Source organism: Styela clava, chromosome 14, assembly GCF_964204865.1.
Source record: "Styela clava chromosome 14, kaStyClav1.hap1.2, whole genome shotgun sequence".
NCBI lineage: Eukaryota > Metazoa > Chordata > Ascidiacea > Stolidobranchia > Styelidae > Styela > Styela clava.
In genome coordinates, this window is record NC_135263.1 from 13,068,825 (window position 1) to 13,084,582 (window position 15,758).

Consider the following 15,758-nt stretch of genomic DNA (forward strand, 5'->3'; position numbering starts at 1 on the left):
CGATTTTGAGACTATTATTGATACTAGCAATTTTCTTGCACAAAATTATATGAAACTTAGCACACAAAATTGTGAATAATAGCGTTTATTATGACAAATGCGAATTATTAGTTTTCCAGTCGTGTTGCTGTGGTGTTGTGTTTCCGGGAAAATATTTATTAAAACACTGCGGAATATCATGAAGATGACTGATTATGGATTGTTTCACAACGTTTTGACTGAAATCGTCTTTTACGAGAAAATGGACATTGGCCAATCAGCAAGATGCCAAATGTGACGTAACAATGCTTCCTTTTCGCATCCGCTCAGCACTTTTCTCACTCCGACAGATTTTCAGGCGTGATCGTAAACATTACCTCGTTTTTGCGTTTTTGAACTCCATTCGTTAGTTTTAGTATCAGATAATTCAATGATCACTCTGTCTTCTCAGAAGTTTTAATTTAATGGCAGTAATAAAAAATTAGTGTAGAAATAGTTGTGATAGACTAGGCCACTGTTTCCCAACCCGAGTCCGCGGTCTCAAATGAGTCCGCGGAGCGTTTGAATGAGTCCGCAACGCTTTTCGCAAACGTTTTTGCGAAACTCAACTATCAGCCTAGTTACGATTTACGCTAGAATTTACATAAAACTGAGACGACCACGTCTATAACTCTGTTTTATTCTGTATGCCCATATTTATTCTTACCACTTGAGTCACTAGTGAGCAGCTGTGTAACTTTCTCTTTTAGCTGGTTTGTCAGACTGCCGGCAGTGTGGAATTTCCTCTGTGTTTTGGGTTATTATTATAGTGTTTTCGTGCCGTTAATCTGTGTAATTCTTGTTGTGAAATGATATTAGTAGTACAGGTTTACTATTTCTCCAGTTTGGCATAGCTCTGTTCACTAGTTAGCTTGTATTTAACACTTCCGTGACTAGTCTATTTTCGCAGTTTATTTCCTGTGTGATTTCTATGCGTATTTCCATGTATATTACGTGTTTATCGATAAGATAGGATTTGTGTTGTATCTTTAGTGTCATACTAGTTATTCTTATGTATATCTAGGTATGTTTTACCCGGTTTTTAGTATCCCATTATAAGTAAATAGTTCATGACTGTGACTGGGCGCGGCGGTGTGGCTCAACGGGCTAAGCGTTAGGAATAAGCTCGCCACCGCACCTCTAATTACTCTGCGTGGGTTCGCAGGTTCGAATCCCATGCAGGGATGGTTATGTGCGAGAGGATTGCTGGACTCCTCGCCGTCGTTGGGTGGTTCACGTAACCGCTGGTCGGTTACGGCTTCCTCCACCACCAAGTCCATGCTTCCGAAAAAAACAAACTATACAGTAAAAACTAATCCCATACCCGACTTGGAATGGTAACCGGACGAGAGGCCGTGGTTCGCCATATGGATAAGCCGTCTTATCGGCTTTCCTCTCCCCCGGGATAAATATGTAAATCCTATCCTATACGTCATAGACCAATTCCGTATCTTGTATTACGTATGTATCCTACGGTATTTGTACTGTGTTTTTATTTGTTTATTGTATTTCGTATTGGAGTATTTGGTTGTATTAAGTTCTTACAGGTGTATAAATATTCTAGTTAGTTAACTTAGTTACTCTGCTGTAATTGGAACCGCAAGAAGATTGTTTTGTGAACGACATCTATTGCAACTTCAGTGTCCGATAAGCTGGCAGAAAGAACCTGAGTGGTGATATCAATTTTGGTACGCCACAAAACATATAAAGCAATTTATTCACATAACATTGATCAAGTCAATAATTACTGGTTACTGAGCTGGGCGTATATTCCAATATTCAACTATTAGAATAGCAATTTACTACTCGAAAACTTGGTAACAGGTGACGCGACAAGTCACTTGCGCGTCGAATAATCAAACGATGCGATTTCAGAACTCACTTGCGGATTTCCGACGAAAACACGAGTCTGCAAACGCGTCGATAAATAACCCAAGTGGTATTTCTCGCGAGTTCGAACAACGAGCAATATTAATATTAATAATTTTTTTTTTCGGTAGGTGTCAATGGTGGCAACCCAAATTTTCTAATTTGAAAAGCGGCAATACACAATACTAAAAATAAAACGGAGAACACCATAAGTTTTGTTTTATGATGGACCGCGACTGATTGGAAACGCTTTTTTAGACATTGCAAATCGCAAAATTGCGGGTGCTACCATAATATACGTACGTACCAGGGCATTTCCCTTAGGATTCTTCGCTTTACCGCCTTCACATTGGTACGTACAGTATTGCCGTTGGATGTTGTACGAACAGCTCAGATTTGTCGAATTCACAAACATACAAATCAATACAAAGTATAATCGGGCACTCTACCACGCATTTTTGTGTCCACGGATTGTCATTGATACTTTCTGAGTAGTATTGCTTTTATTTCTACAACACAACCGCAGATTAAAATGATCACAATTAAATTAATAATAGAGCAAGGCGATGAATATGTATTTTTGATTTACTAATATACTTTAAATATTCTTTTAAGTACTAAATCAAGTTGTACTTTCTGGAAATTTATAGCAGATAGTAGGATTTTTTCTAATGGCGATAACAAATTTGCAAGATCACATAGAATATGTATCAAAACTAAATATAATAGGATAGGATTTTTCATATTTATCCCGGGGAAGAGGAAAGCCGATAAGACGGATTAATCATATGGCGAACCACGGCCTCTCGTCCGGTTACCAGTCCAGTCGGGCAATATATTTTGAAATATTTTCACATTATTATGTTCGCTGATTGCCGTGGCATTTTAATTAAAGAAGTAATGCTTCATCTTGTCGTAAGCCGACGCAACCGCGAATTACCATGAACACAATTAAATTAAAATAGAAAGACATTTCAAATTCTCGTCGTTGTCATGGATTGAATATTGTGCGACAGAAAAGGCCATTGTTGAAATTCTTTAAAAATCTGTTGTGTTTGGTTTCATTGTTTCTTCACACAGAGTACGGTTGCAATAAACGCACCTTGAGTCCGCAAAGGTTTTCGCCAGTGAGAAAATAGTCCGCGACCAAAAAAGGTTGGAAACGCTGGACTAGGCTAAAAATTTTTAGCGGTCTTTTTGAAAAACAGATTGCTGTATGCGATGAATCATAATGATGGTTTGACCCAACCCAACCCATTTTACGGACGCCAACTCGCAAAACCACTCTTAAAATAAGCCCCGAAAATTTTGCAATGGTGAGGTACAGGAAGAATTTTTCGGGGTTCAAAGGTCGGGGAATGGGTCATACCCGGGGAAACATCCATAATTATAATCAGAGATTTATAAAGTTATTATACATAAATACGCTACACATACGCGATGCTCATATTTATGGCAAATTTAACTTGTTTTGCGACCCAGAGCGGAGGACCCCGTAGTTGCGGACCCCTGCTCTATACTGACAACACATTAGTTTTAGCGTCTCGAAATAATAAAAAATTGCCACTCCGGAACGCAACGGAAACTGCAATATCGTTCATTCATAGAAATACCCACATCTTTGTCGCACAACCGTAATAGTATATATTTACGGTACAACTTATAACAAAATCGATATTGACTAAAACTGTGGATTCCTTTCCTGGCGTTGTAATGTCATCGGTATTTAATCTGGTGAATAGTGTGTAGTAACCAGAAAAACTAGCATCATGGTTTGAAGTAAGGGACACAAATGCTATTTATAAGTCAAAAATTGCCGGCACAGGCCTCGTAAAAGACATACAGGCTTTAAAAAAATATTTCAGTCAACAAACAATTCCAAAGCTCAATTTGAACCGACAGTTTACGCGAATATATATGGGGTTGATAAATGCTACGCGAGAAGGAGCTTATCCAACCAAATAAATAACAGTAGGGGCGGTAAATTTTTGTTCATATATATATAGTGCATAAACTTTATTAAAAAACGTTGACACGCCCGAAATGATTTTATTTGCAATTTGACAATAAAGAACTTTCACGCAACCTGTTTGCACTATGGCTTTTGGATAGAACCCCGTCAACAAAAATACAAGGATCTCGCGCATCTGTAATTCGGTCTTCATGATAAAATGTTCTAAACGCATCTTTCATGAACATTGATGTTTTTGCTTGATGAACTGCCCTATTTGCGCATATAAAATATACATATTTTTTTTAATTCTTGTAATATTTCAATAATGAATGAGAGCAAGGGCACTTCACGACCGGGTGTGGATCGCATGTTGGTACACTGGCTCAGAGGCCTTCAAGGCATCGAAGCATGGTAATTAATTACCACCCCTCAAGGCTCTCACAGCTATAAATCGAGAGTTTGTCGTCTTCATTTTGTCGCTTGGTGTTGGGAACTTCAAGATTGACGGCGGTTGCCCATTTATCTTTGCTGGAGGAGGGTCCTGAGAAATGCAGCAAAGCAGGTTCTAATGTGACGGGCGCTTCAATGTCAATATCGCCATGAACTATCATAGTCTGGGAAGGCATTTCAGCAGGTGTTGGCGGTCGATGTCCTGATATAGTCCCTCCAAGAATCTTTGCAACATCGTTCGTTAGGCTTCTAAGTGACAAGCTTCCTGTAGATCGACTGATGCCTGTTTTGGGCCTTCCTCTTGATTTGCGTGGCCTGTATTTCTTTTCATTCTCATTAGTGAACGAAGAAAGGGGAGGTTCTATGGGAGGAAATGTCATATCTTGTGCTACTCGAGTCAGTGGCAGTGGTGCAGGCTTTTTAAAAATTATGTGACTGTTCTCGGGACTCTCTGGGACATTAAAAAGTTGTAGGCTTTCACTGCTTCTGATGTTCTTTATAAGCTTATTTTCCAAGAAAACTAAGCTTTCATTCGAACTCGTCGAACCATCGTTAACTTTGAGATTAATAGGTTGGACTCGATTTCTTCCACTGAATGATTCACAACACATGTACGGAAATCCAGCGTTGCGACGCCAAATAAACCAAGATGCATGTAGCAAAATCAGTATGGTGGCTGATGCGAGAAGCAATATACTGTGGATGATTAGAAATGACTGAATTACGCTATCACATCCTCTGTCATAAATTTGAGTTTGAATGATATCAAACGTGTAATCGTTTTCAAATGAGATTGGGACCGAAGTGTACACACCAGGATTTGCAGTAGATATTGGAGCAGCAGTAGAAGGAATATCATCAAAAACGTGTATTGGAGATATTGAGCAATCTGAAGAGTTTATACAGCACGACTGCGGTATTCTGTTGTAGATGATTCCATTATCCTCATCTACTTCAATCCAATCTTTTGGAGAATTGGCGCCACAGCATTGAAACATACTCTAAATAGAAAAAAGGTGAAAAATTTGCTATCAACGAGTATGTTTAGTAGTGTTCAACTGATTGCTATTCCATACGTGGCAAATATTTACCTCTACTGTATCATCATAACAGGATATGGTATTTCCCATTACTGTTCATTCCTATTCAAGGGACACAGCAAAGATAAACAATTTGAGCAAGTATTATGTATTCACTCGATTTCCATAAATTTGTTCCTAATTCTCGATCTCAATTACTTGGTGATCTAGGAGCTCACATGGGAAATTGTAATGAGACAACAGTTATTGACTGACCTGGTATATGTCCATGGGATAAATACTTGTTGATTCTGTGCCTCCATTGATTACAGAAGACATCGCGGATGACATGTGACCTGCCAGTGGACCGTTAACAGACACTGTCATTCCACCCAAAACAAGACAGATCACAATGGAAATTCTCAGAAAAATGACAAAGTATACTGACGTTTTCGGTTCCACCAGTGTATCTGGAGAACCATCGAGTAGGATTCGCTGTCTATGAACTCGTATTGCCCCACAGATTCCGATGACCTGTATGTCAAACACGGCATCAGATCGTAAATAAGTATTAGAATCATTAGATTTTTAGTTAGTGTGGGCGAGATTTGTTTATATACTTACCAAAATGGTCTCTTGCACAATGGAAAAAACAACAAGAAAGATCGACGAAGCATCGCCGACGTTCAAGCGGATAGACGATATGTTCAAAGTGACATCGGAACGTTTGAATATTCCATCAAATTCATCTCGACCAATTACATCATATTCAATCAGCTGGCTAATAATTTCCCAAGCCAGCAAGATGCTCCATAAAATGGCGCATGTAAGCAGGTTCAAAAGGTACACGAAGAAAGATATCTGCGACAAATGGATGTATGTTATTAGTACAAGTGCTAAAGTTGCGTAGATACTTCTTTTACTACTGTATTCGTATGAGGCTTACCTTCTCTGACCTTGTCTGTCCAGTACGGATATTCATTGAATTTTCAATAGCAAATCATGAACGTATGGTTTTGACAATAACAAATCTAATTTTGTTGATATTTTTTGTAGAATTATTTTCGATGCATTGTGACGTCACAATTGTGTTGAACCATATCTCTAGTATTTTGCATGGTGTTTCATTTCAGAGTTTTTATCCAAGCTATTTGTAAGAGATAACGTTTGGGCATAGGATGACATTAATTTGATGACGTCATCTGTGTTACAGTGTATACGAAAAAAATGTAGGATTACGTGTTTCCGTGTCAAACAAAATGTACTCGAGACGCAGAAAATACTTTCGGACATTCAGTATCTTCCATACGTCGACGGCATGGCAATGGTTTTACTGATTCAGATTTCGTTGTAAATTTGGGAAAGTGGATTTTATATCCACAAAAAGCCAGCTAAGTTGTTGAATTAGGTTGCTTATTGATCAAATGTGGTCTTCTTCTGCTCAAATAAGTGCTTTTCTCAAACCAATGACATGTCTTTAAATTTACAATATTTGGCTTCCACCAAAATTTTGGGTTGGCTACGCCTTTGTACGTTACATTATGTGGCTATCACGTGGGCAATGAACAAATCACGAAAATGAGTATCCATCACATCTAAATTTCGTAAACAGTTAGGGGCATTACAAGACCAGCTTACTGTTGGTTGCGAGATTTAAAGCTTTCAATATTAGCTATAGCAAAACCGTTCAATAAGTTGCTCTAAGAAAACTTTTTCATGCGAAATTACGTTTACGGGAGTAATCGTAATCGCATTTTTTATTTTCCATATAATCGTACCGCGACGATTCTCGAAAATCAAAATCGCCCAGTGAATTTCCATACCGATGCAAAACGCATGTGAATCTAAAATCTACACGAATGTCGAAACGGAATTTTTATGGATAGCATTATCATTCCTTTTCTCAATTAAACAAGTATAATACATTTTAATTATTTTATTTTGATTTTCACAAATTAATATTCTCATAATTTACGGTAAACATAGACTATCGCCATCATTTTATCTCCAGTTTCTCGGCAATTTGTTTTATAGTGCTGCATTGCTTTAACATCTATCTTTTCAATTTCTCCCGATTTCACTAATTGTTCGACGGAACGTGCAACTTTTTCTCTGTACTCCTTTTCTTTCTCTGTATCACGAGTGTTCCAAACGGCAACGCCTCCAGGCTTCAGAACTTGAATAAGTGTCTGAAAGAATGGAAACTTTATTGAGAATAGTAGGAATCTCGACGAATTTAAATATATATATATATACAACTTTGCAAAGCAATTACACAATTTGTACTGGACTAGACTACGTTTCTTCCTCAAGGTTTATTCTGTGTGTCTAAGCCTAAGGCATTCGTCATGCCCTGGGCATGCTTTTTAAAAACTCTTACCGCCAACACATTCCAAACCATGAAAAAAGACCCCGTGATGTTATGAACTGATCAAGTGTATTTGGGCTGTAGACTGTCGATCGCTACGTCTCCACGGCTCACAAGTTTTTCTCAGCATATATATATATGTCTTGTGCCTCGAAGACGATGGTAATTAATAAAGCATGATATTTAAAATATGCCCGGATGGATTGATTACTTTGAGATCATTATCTTTTGAAAAAGTCGGCTCTTCAAACGAGTGGCGTATTTGAGCGATTGTTTCAGAAGCCGTTTCGCAGGGATTTCGAGGCGATGAATATTTTTATCACGTAGATTTTATAGCAAATCTTGAGATGTTTTTAACGACGTTTTGAAAGATCCAAAAACAGGTATCAAAACTAAATATTATCTCGCAGCTTTTCTCACTTTTCTATGTTCGCAGATTGCCGTGGTATTTTAGAGTATAAATGCTTTTATTCTATCGTAAGCAGAAATAATCGTGAGTTATATTGAACAGGATTAAATCAATGTAGAAGGACATTTTAAATTCTCGTAGATGCATTGAATTGAATAATATACGAAGAAAAAGTCGGTTCTTTTTTCAGGTTCGAAAAGAGAGACACGCGCCTTAAATGTGTGATAAGCCGCGCAAGGATGAGACAAGCACGCGGCGACGGGTCTTACTACTAACCGGCATGTCAAACCTTTTTAGTGCGCGGGCCACTTCCACATAAGGAAACTCATTGCGGGCCACGAACATATATATATATAATTATATATTAGATAACAGTTCTTATTAACGTTAAAATCAAACGATTGGATTGCAGTATTGCACGGAGCTATTGCGAATTTCTGAACTCAATATGTACGTTTCAGAAGTTTTGTTTAGAGCAAAAAATACTAAAAAGCCAGTAGCAAAGATATTGTACTGTACACTTTTAATTTTAATAATCATATTGAATGAAATTTTGGTTGCGAATTTATTCCTATATTTTTCCTCGACCAATGACCGCACAATAGCTTTCGATTTTATTGAGCAAAACTCTCGGTCCTTCGAAAAATAAAAAAAAACATCGATGTCGACCAGCGCGCAAGATTTGGTACATATGATAACGAGAACCGATATTGGGATGTAGACGGCCGGAACAAACAAATCAAAATCACGAACCACACCTTGCCCTATATAAAATGTGAAAGATAAATGTTGAAGATTACTGATATAAACTCGTGATCATTCTCTACTATTATATACTGTTTCCCATCAAATTGTTTAAAATTTCACGGACGCTAATAAATGAGGAAAGAAAAATGTTTCGCGCTTTTCTGCGCTCTTCGCGCTCTATTCAGTAAGTAGTAAGACCGCGAGGCGACTGTTTCAAAAGCCGTAGCCGTTCAGAATCCTAAATTTGAAACCCCCATTCTGAAAATTCTGGCTGTACCCTGCTTACGATTAACAATAAGGCAGGCAGGCCTTAGATCTGAATTGTATGATTCGAATAATTAAATGATGAAACATTTACTCAGAGTACAATTACATAATCAAATTAACAAATTGTCTTTAAGAATTCTTTAAGAGCTTATTGGCAGAAGGGGAATTTTTGGCGCTCCCGTAGTATGTGCAACAAGATGGCGGACACCGGAACGTAGTATGTGCACCAGGTTAGAGTTAGGACATAATTTTATTCTAATTTTCCTTATTTTAGTTCTATTACGAGTTCGGGGACTAGCCAAATGACTCCCGTAGTATATGTACTTGGAATTATGGCCTAACCCTTACCTGGTACACATACTACGTTCTGGTGTCCGCCATCTTGGTTCACTTACTATAGGAGTACCGAATGTTTTGTATGCATGTGTGCAGTTATCTGCATATTCAGTTTTCGTGTATGACCTTATTGCCGATCAGTCCATTGCGAGCTATTTTGAAGAGTTTAGTCGATCGCGGTCGAAAGCAGGTAGGCAACCCCTGAACTATAAAATCTCACCGCAACACATTCAGCCTCCATGTGCCCGTGAAGCATTGATCCAGCACATACGACGCCATCATAAAGTCCGTGTTCTAGAGGAATTTCTTTGTCTGGAAATACTCCCATTTCTACATGGTTTCTAAAACAAGATTTAATGATGACGTTGTTTTGCCAAACAATTTTTAATTTTGCTCTACCTACCTGTATATGTTTTTGGATCTGGCAACTTCTAGCATAGCGCCGTTGATTTCTAGTGCGTCCATGATTCCTTTATACCCGACATTTTTCAATAGTTTGCCACATTTTCCAGTACCTATCATGGAAAATTAACAAGCCCGTAAACACATACTTTTTTTTACTATTTTGTTTTTGTTTAAAACAATTGTAAACTATCACATATAATGATGAAAAGCAACTGCCAGGTAGTAAGATGCGGAAACATTTACAAAGGCCTACCGGCACCGACGTCTAATATTGTAGTGGTTTCTGTATTTTTTGAATGTTTCAACAATTCCCTAACCAGATTTTCTGGTGTTTGGTATCCGAGTGTATCCAGTTCTTCATCATATTTTTTAGCCCATTCCGTGTAACTCTGCGCCAAATAAAGTAAAATATTTTAATTTAATATTCCAATGCACCTCAAAATCGAAAATATGCCATGATGAAAAGACTTCGTAGTATGTGGACCAAGATGGCGAACACCTGAACGTAGTATGTGTGCCGGGTTAGGGTTAGGCCATAATTTCAGATACAATTACTACAGGAATCACTTGGCCAGTCCCCGAACTCGTAATGGAACTAAAATAAAGAAAATTAAAATCAAAGTTACAATACTTATGCAAGATTCAATAACTTTGACCTATTCAGCTGCGGATAGGACCATACAGCACATAGCAGACCAAACCAGAATTAACCATATATATCACTTATACAGTCTCATCGTGTGACTATATTTTGACGCGAAAAGTTTTCGGAGAAATTCTATTATATAGGAATATCTAATACTAACATCCTTACATCGTTTACTTCCTTTTTTGTTTCTCCATATGCAACTTTAGAAACAGAATCCCATGCTTTGTCTATGTCCGACATTCTGAACCTAAGATTTCAAGATCTATACTGTATTACAAAATACTGTAAGCTTTAACAACCTCTCATTTTGTATGCGAACGTCCAGGAAATATTGCGAATAGACTTCGAGAATACTTCTGTCACAGTTCCTCGCCAAGGGCGAAAAATATTTTTTTTAAATCAATAATAACATCTCAAGAACAATCCCAAGTGCAAAAATGATTGTGAATCACAAGCTAATATATCATTCTCTTCAGACAAATGAACATTACACGTGATATGATTAAGTTGGGTATATTAGGATACATTTGCATACTCTGAGTCACATTCAACTGCCAAGGTAGAAAATCAGGCGTTCTATTTATTCATTCATTATTCTAATCTAAACTGTTATTGAACTCCTCACCTGCCTACACTATTGAATTATTTTATGATATAAAATAACATTAGATATTGTATTACATCGCGAAGCGTCCTGTCTTTTCCAGAACGTACATCCCCAATTGTATAGTCACCTATTTTAAGGCATTAATCTGTCTGGAAATGTATACTACATCGATTGAGTATGCTATAATCAAGAGTCGTAAGGTTACAGTTTGTTTACGCTAGCCACACAAAAGAACTACTGCAGAATGACGCAGTATCTAAAGTAAACAGTTCCGGTAGATTGTTTCAGGAGGGCGGAGAATTGATGGTTCACTTCATTCCTCGTTTCGTACTGCATTGTCTTTTTATAATCAGTTTGTAGCTTCATAAGAACATTGTTGTGAAATACTTTGGCAGTGGTATCGTTTCTATTACCTATTTTTTTAAATTCATATACCGACCGAATAGTGATCAAACTGCGTGGAATTGTTTCGAAATTCAAATGTAGTCAAGATTCTATTGTAATCGGAATTCACGTTGTAAACAGCATGCAAATTTCAAGACACCTTCGCATTTCTATTTCAAAGAAGACGCTCTTTTATCTCGCCATTTTTATAACGAAATCCTTTACATATTGCAAGACACTTCGCCACGTAGAGAACTAAATGCGTATTAAAAATTGATGTTTAAAATTACTAAAGCTATTTAAATTTGATTAATATCGATATATCTTTTGTTTACGTTAGTGCGCATAGTGTTTGATTCGTGCAATCCTTCAATTCCCTAATGGGTACCCAATTTTCCAATTGCTGATAAAACACTTTATTTGTAAAATAAAATAATAGTTTATTTCAATAATTTACGTATGTATGCGTTTACATATAGAGGATAATGTAGGCTAATTGTAAAGGGAAAGAATCATAATTTGCGATAAACATAAACAATTGCCATCAGCTTATCTCCAACTTCCCGGAAATCCGCTGCATAATGCTGCATCAGTTTTTCTTCGATTTTTTCGATTTCCCCCGTTTTAACAAGTTCGTCTATTGTCTTTCCCAATCGATCTCTATATTCTTTTTCATGATCAGTTTGTCGGGTGTTCCACACAGCATATCCACCGGGTTTCAACGCGCGAACTAAAGGCTATTGACAAAGTACATTAAAAATGAAATTTAAACACTCGTCGATACTTTTTAAACACTCGTTGACACCGCATTTTATCATTGACAAGATTATGAAGCAAAGAAAATATCACAACTAAGCTCAAATTTAGGTTTCAGTTGTTAATTTCTTCGGGAAAAAATTCGACTTCGATTTTAATTTGATAATGCCGATTTTAATTATTGCCGATACTGTGATCTCATAATTGCCACTACAAAAACTTTGCCATTGATCAAGGACCCAATTTAGGGAGTCTGGGAAATTGTATCGAATATCAACTCTGACTTCGAATCACTGGTTTCAATAATTTATAATAGCGTGCATGTGAATCATTAAAAATGCTTGCTCCCGTAGTATGTGCACCAAGATGACGGACACCGGAACTTAGTATGTTTACCAGGTTAAGGTTAGAACATAATTTTTCCTAATTTTCTTCATTTTAGTTCTATTAAGAGTTTGTAGCCAAGTGACTCCTGTGGTATTTGCACCTGGAATTATGGCCTAACCCTAACCTGGTACACATACTACATGAGTATCGAATGTTTTTCCTATTTACACGAGTAGCATTATGAGGCACGCTCATTCAAAGGGTATAAATATAATAGACATCAGCATCATAATGACTAATGAGAAAAATACTGTTTGGATCATACTGATACGTCAAGCTTTAGATTCTAAATCACACGCTTCCATTCATAGACTTATCAAATCCAATAATATACCAGTTACCGCAATACATTCAGGTTCCATGTGGCCACTCAACATTGTTCCCGCACAAATTACTCCATCGTACAGGCCGTACTCAAGAGGAATTGGTTTGTCAGGAAAAACGCCAATCTCATAATGTCCCCTGTTAAAAGCGAGAGGATAACTCAAGACTCACGAATTCGACAAGAAAGCCATTTGCTGATTAGCAAATGTTGTAAAAGTAAATAAAGAAGTGGATTTTTGGGAAAACATCCATTGGATGACTATTAAATTATTTTTTGAAATCCTAAATGCATCATTGGTAGGTGCAGATATGGGACACTGCTTGCAGCCAATAGTAGTAAGCACATAGTGAAAAATTGTCAAATGTAATCACTTCAGGAGCCTATCTACCTCATATTTTGATTTAACCATGTCTTATCTGAAAATTTTGCATTAGGGAGAGATATACCACTCACCTATATATGGATTTGGATCTTGCAACGTCTAGCATAGCCCCGTTTATTTCCAATGCGTCCATGATGCCTTTGTATCCATGCTTTTTCAAGAGTTCTCCACATCTTCCAGTTCCTAAATCGAATGATATAAACGCTGTGTGTGCGTTTGCTTGATCAAATCTAGCAACACGCTACTTTTACGACACTTGATCGATGTTTAATAAGAGCATAGAGACTTGTCTATTTCTGTGTTAGGTTCCTCAAACGCTTTGTATTTATATGCCTAATACATCAAATTGTTGGAATACGTACTGTAATGTAAAACTATATTCAGTGAGCTATAGCTACTCGCTATACTGCTGCTGACATAATATTTGACGTGGGCATTTTGGGTATATTGTAACTAATATTCGTTCGTAGTACACATGGGGCTATTAATATCAATATTTCAGCCCTTTGTGTATAAGGCAGCTTATTTGGGAAAGCAAATATAATCTGTTTAGCAATCAAGAGAGACGTTTTACAGTTGGCAAAACTTATCTAAAGGGCACAACAACACCAAGGTAGAGCAGTTTGGAAAAATCTTCATTTTTATAAACGTACCGTTATGAAGAGTCATTTATATCTTTTAAAGACATAAGCATTTTAGTACTTGCTATGAAAAAAGAATTAAAAAGTCACAATAATAGAAGAAATTCATCACCAAACACGGATACGAAAAATGAATTGTAGTATATATTCTAAACTCATCGTAACTGAGATATAAAAAGTCAGTGACATAATAATTCATGTCAAAATAGACTATTTTATATTACCTGCCCCAATATCTAAAAGCTGAGTTGACGGCGAGTTATTGACGTATTCCAACATTTCTTTGACCAGATTTTCGGGGGTAAGATATCCCAACGTATCTATGTCGTTGTCATACACTTTTGCCCAATCTGTGTAAACCTGATTGAATTGAACAAAGCAAATTTTTAAATTCGAAATGAATCAAATCACTATTTCTGGTGTTTACGCAAGCATTCAGATATCATTGCACAATAAAGACATAGTCTATCTTTCAATAACTTGCACCTAAAAGTCATGCTACCTGTTCAGATTAGACAATTGTTTGGTTAATGACTCCCATTGCCCGCTACAATAAAATGAAAATTTATCGTCGGAGTTTGTCAAATTTCTGTAATGAAAGGTTGAAAGCCACTAATTGATACAATAAAAAGATCATACCGAGCATATTTTTTTCAAAACTATAACGAAACAAAAAAGTAGTAACGTTACGTACATCGTCGATCTGATCTTTTGATTTGGCATAAGCAGCTTTGCCAACATTTGCCCAGGCTTTTGTTTCTACCTGCGACATTTCTCTTATTATGCTATAAAAAAAAACTGTTTTAAATGAAAGAACCATTTGATAATTTATTCATGTAATTTAATTCATTTTAATATTAAATTAGGTAAAATAGATGGAAACAGTATTTTCAAACGGCAAAATTGTATTGAAACTAAAACATGTTATCCTTATTTACGATATCACAATTTCTTTTAAATTAGTTTAGCATCATTTGAAGACAAGATAATAAAGCGGAAATATTATCGGTAGTCTAGTTGCACAGGCAAATAATGCAAAGAAAGCTACTGAATTCAATAGCATTGGTATGTCTACAATATCTATCGAATCTACAATATCTATCGAAGTGCCGAATACAGCTATTATATTTGAGTTTTTTGAAAATACGGACCGCAATACGAAAGTTCATGACAAAGTTGTGATAATAAATTTAGCATTTAAGTTGTGACAATGCTGTTACAATAATCCACACGCTTCTGTAACAGTTTATTTTCTGTGACCTGTAGTAGTGACGAGAGAATCGCGACACTAATACTTTTAAGCGTTTTCGCTCTTTAATAAGTGCTAAGTATCCGTTATTATGCAACATTAGTCGTCTAAAATAAACATCAAAGTTCCACTGAAGGAGCACGTCACAATATTCAACGGTTTCGAACAAAGACCACGCGTCAGGCACATGGGCTTATTATAGTTGTATAGAACATACTTCATTCCTATTCATGAAACAAAAATCTTGTTTTACTCTATTGAATGAAAAAAATATCTGACGAAGCGATACGTCCGTAGGCTATTCAGCAAGCAAACATCGTCGACCATAGTTTGAGTCGATCCGGTATGAATGTTGAAAAAAACATTACACTTTTTTGAGAAGAACGTCATTCATTTTGTAAAGCACATTTCACGGTAATTTTTTTTAATTGATTGGATTTTTAACTTTGAAGTAAATTCCAACAGTTTCGAAGTTAGTTCAATCCACCGTGTAGGTTTACTGTTATTAGGAACATTTTTTTCGTTTTCTGAAACGA

General features: G+C 36.7%; 3 protein-coding genes across 3 annotated transcripts; all 3 read right to left on the reverse strand.

Moving 5' to 3' along the window:
• Window positions 1-4,186: 4,186 nt before the first annotated feature.
• Window positions 4,187-6,405, reverse strand: LOC120341203 (uncharacterized). The gene is made up of 4 exons (XM_039409677.2): window positions 6,257-6,405; window positions 5,935-6,171; window positions 5,587-5,844; window positions 4,187-5,292 (listed from the first exon to the last, which is right to left on the reverse strand). The coding sequence occupies exons 1-4, from the start codon at window positions 6,290-6,292 to the stop codon at window positions 4,261-4,263; spliced, it is 1,563 nt and encodes a 520-aa protein (XP_039265611.2). The 5' UTR covers window positions 6,293-6,405; the 3' UTR covers window positions 4,187-4,260.
• An 828-nt stretch (window positions 6,406-7,233) lies between these two features.
• On the reverse strand, window positions 7,234-11,242 carry LOC120340938 (uncharacterized). Its single transcript, XM_039409340.2, has 5 exons — window positions 10,657-11,242; window positions 10,096-10,231; window positions 9,841-9,952; window positions 9,658-9,778; window positions 7,234-7,499 (listed from the first exon to the last, which is right to left on the reverse strand). Exons 1-5 carry the CDS (start codon window positions 10,729-10,731, stop codon window positions 7,275-7,277), a joined length of 669 nt encoding a protein of 222 aa, XP_039265274.2. The 5' UTR covers window positions 10,732-11,242; the 3' UTR covers window positions 7,234-7,274.
• Window positions 11,243-11,918: 676 nt separating this feature from the next.
• On the reverse strand, window positions 11,919-14,806 carry LOC120341321 (uncharacterized). The gene is made up of 5 exons (XM_039409809.2): window positions 14,668-14,806; window positions 14,198-14,333; window positions 13,404-13,515; window positions 12,967-13,087; window positions 11,919-12,219 (listed from the first exon to the last, which is right to left on the reverse strand). Exons 1-5 carry the CDS (start codon window positions 14,791-14,793, stop codon window positions 11,995-11,997), a joined length of 720 nt encoding a protein of 239 aa, XP_039265743.2. The 5' UTR covers window positions 14,794-14,806; the 3' UTR covers window positions 11,919-11,994.
• Between the last annotated feature and the right edge of the window lie 952 nt (window positions 14,807-15,758).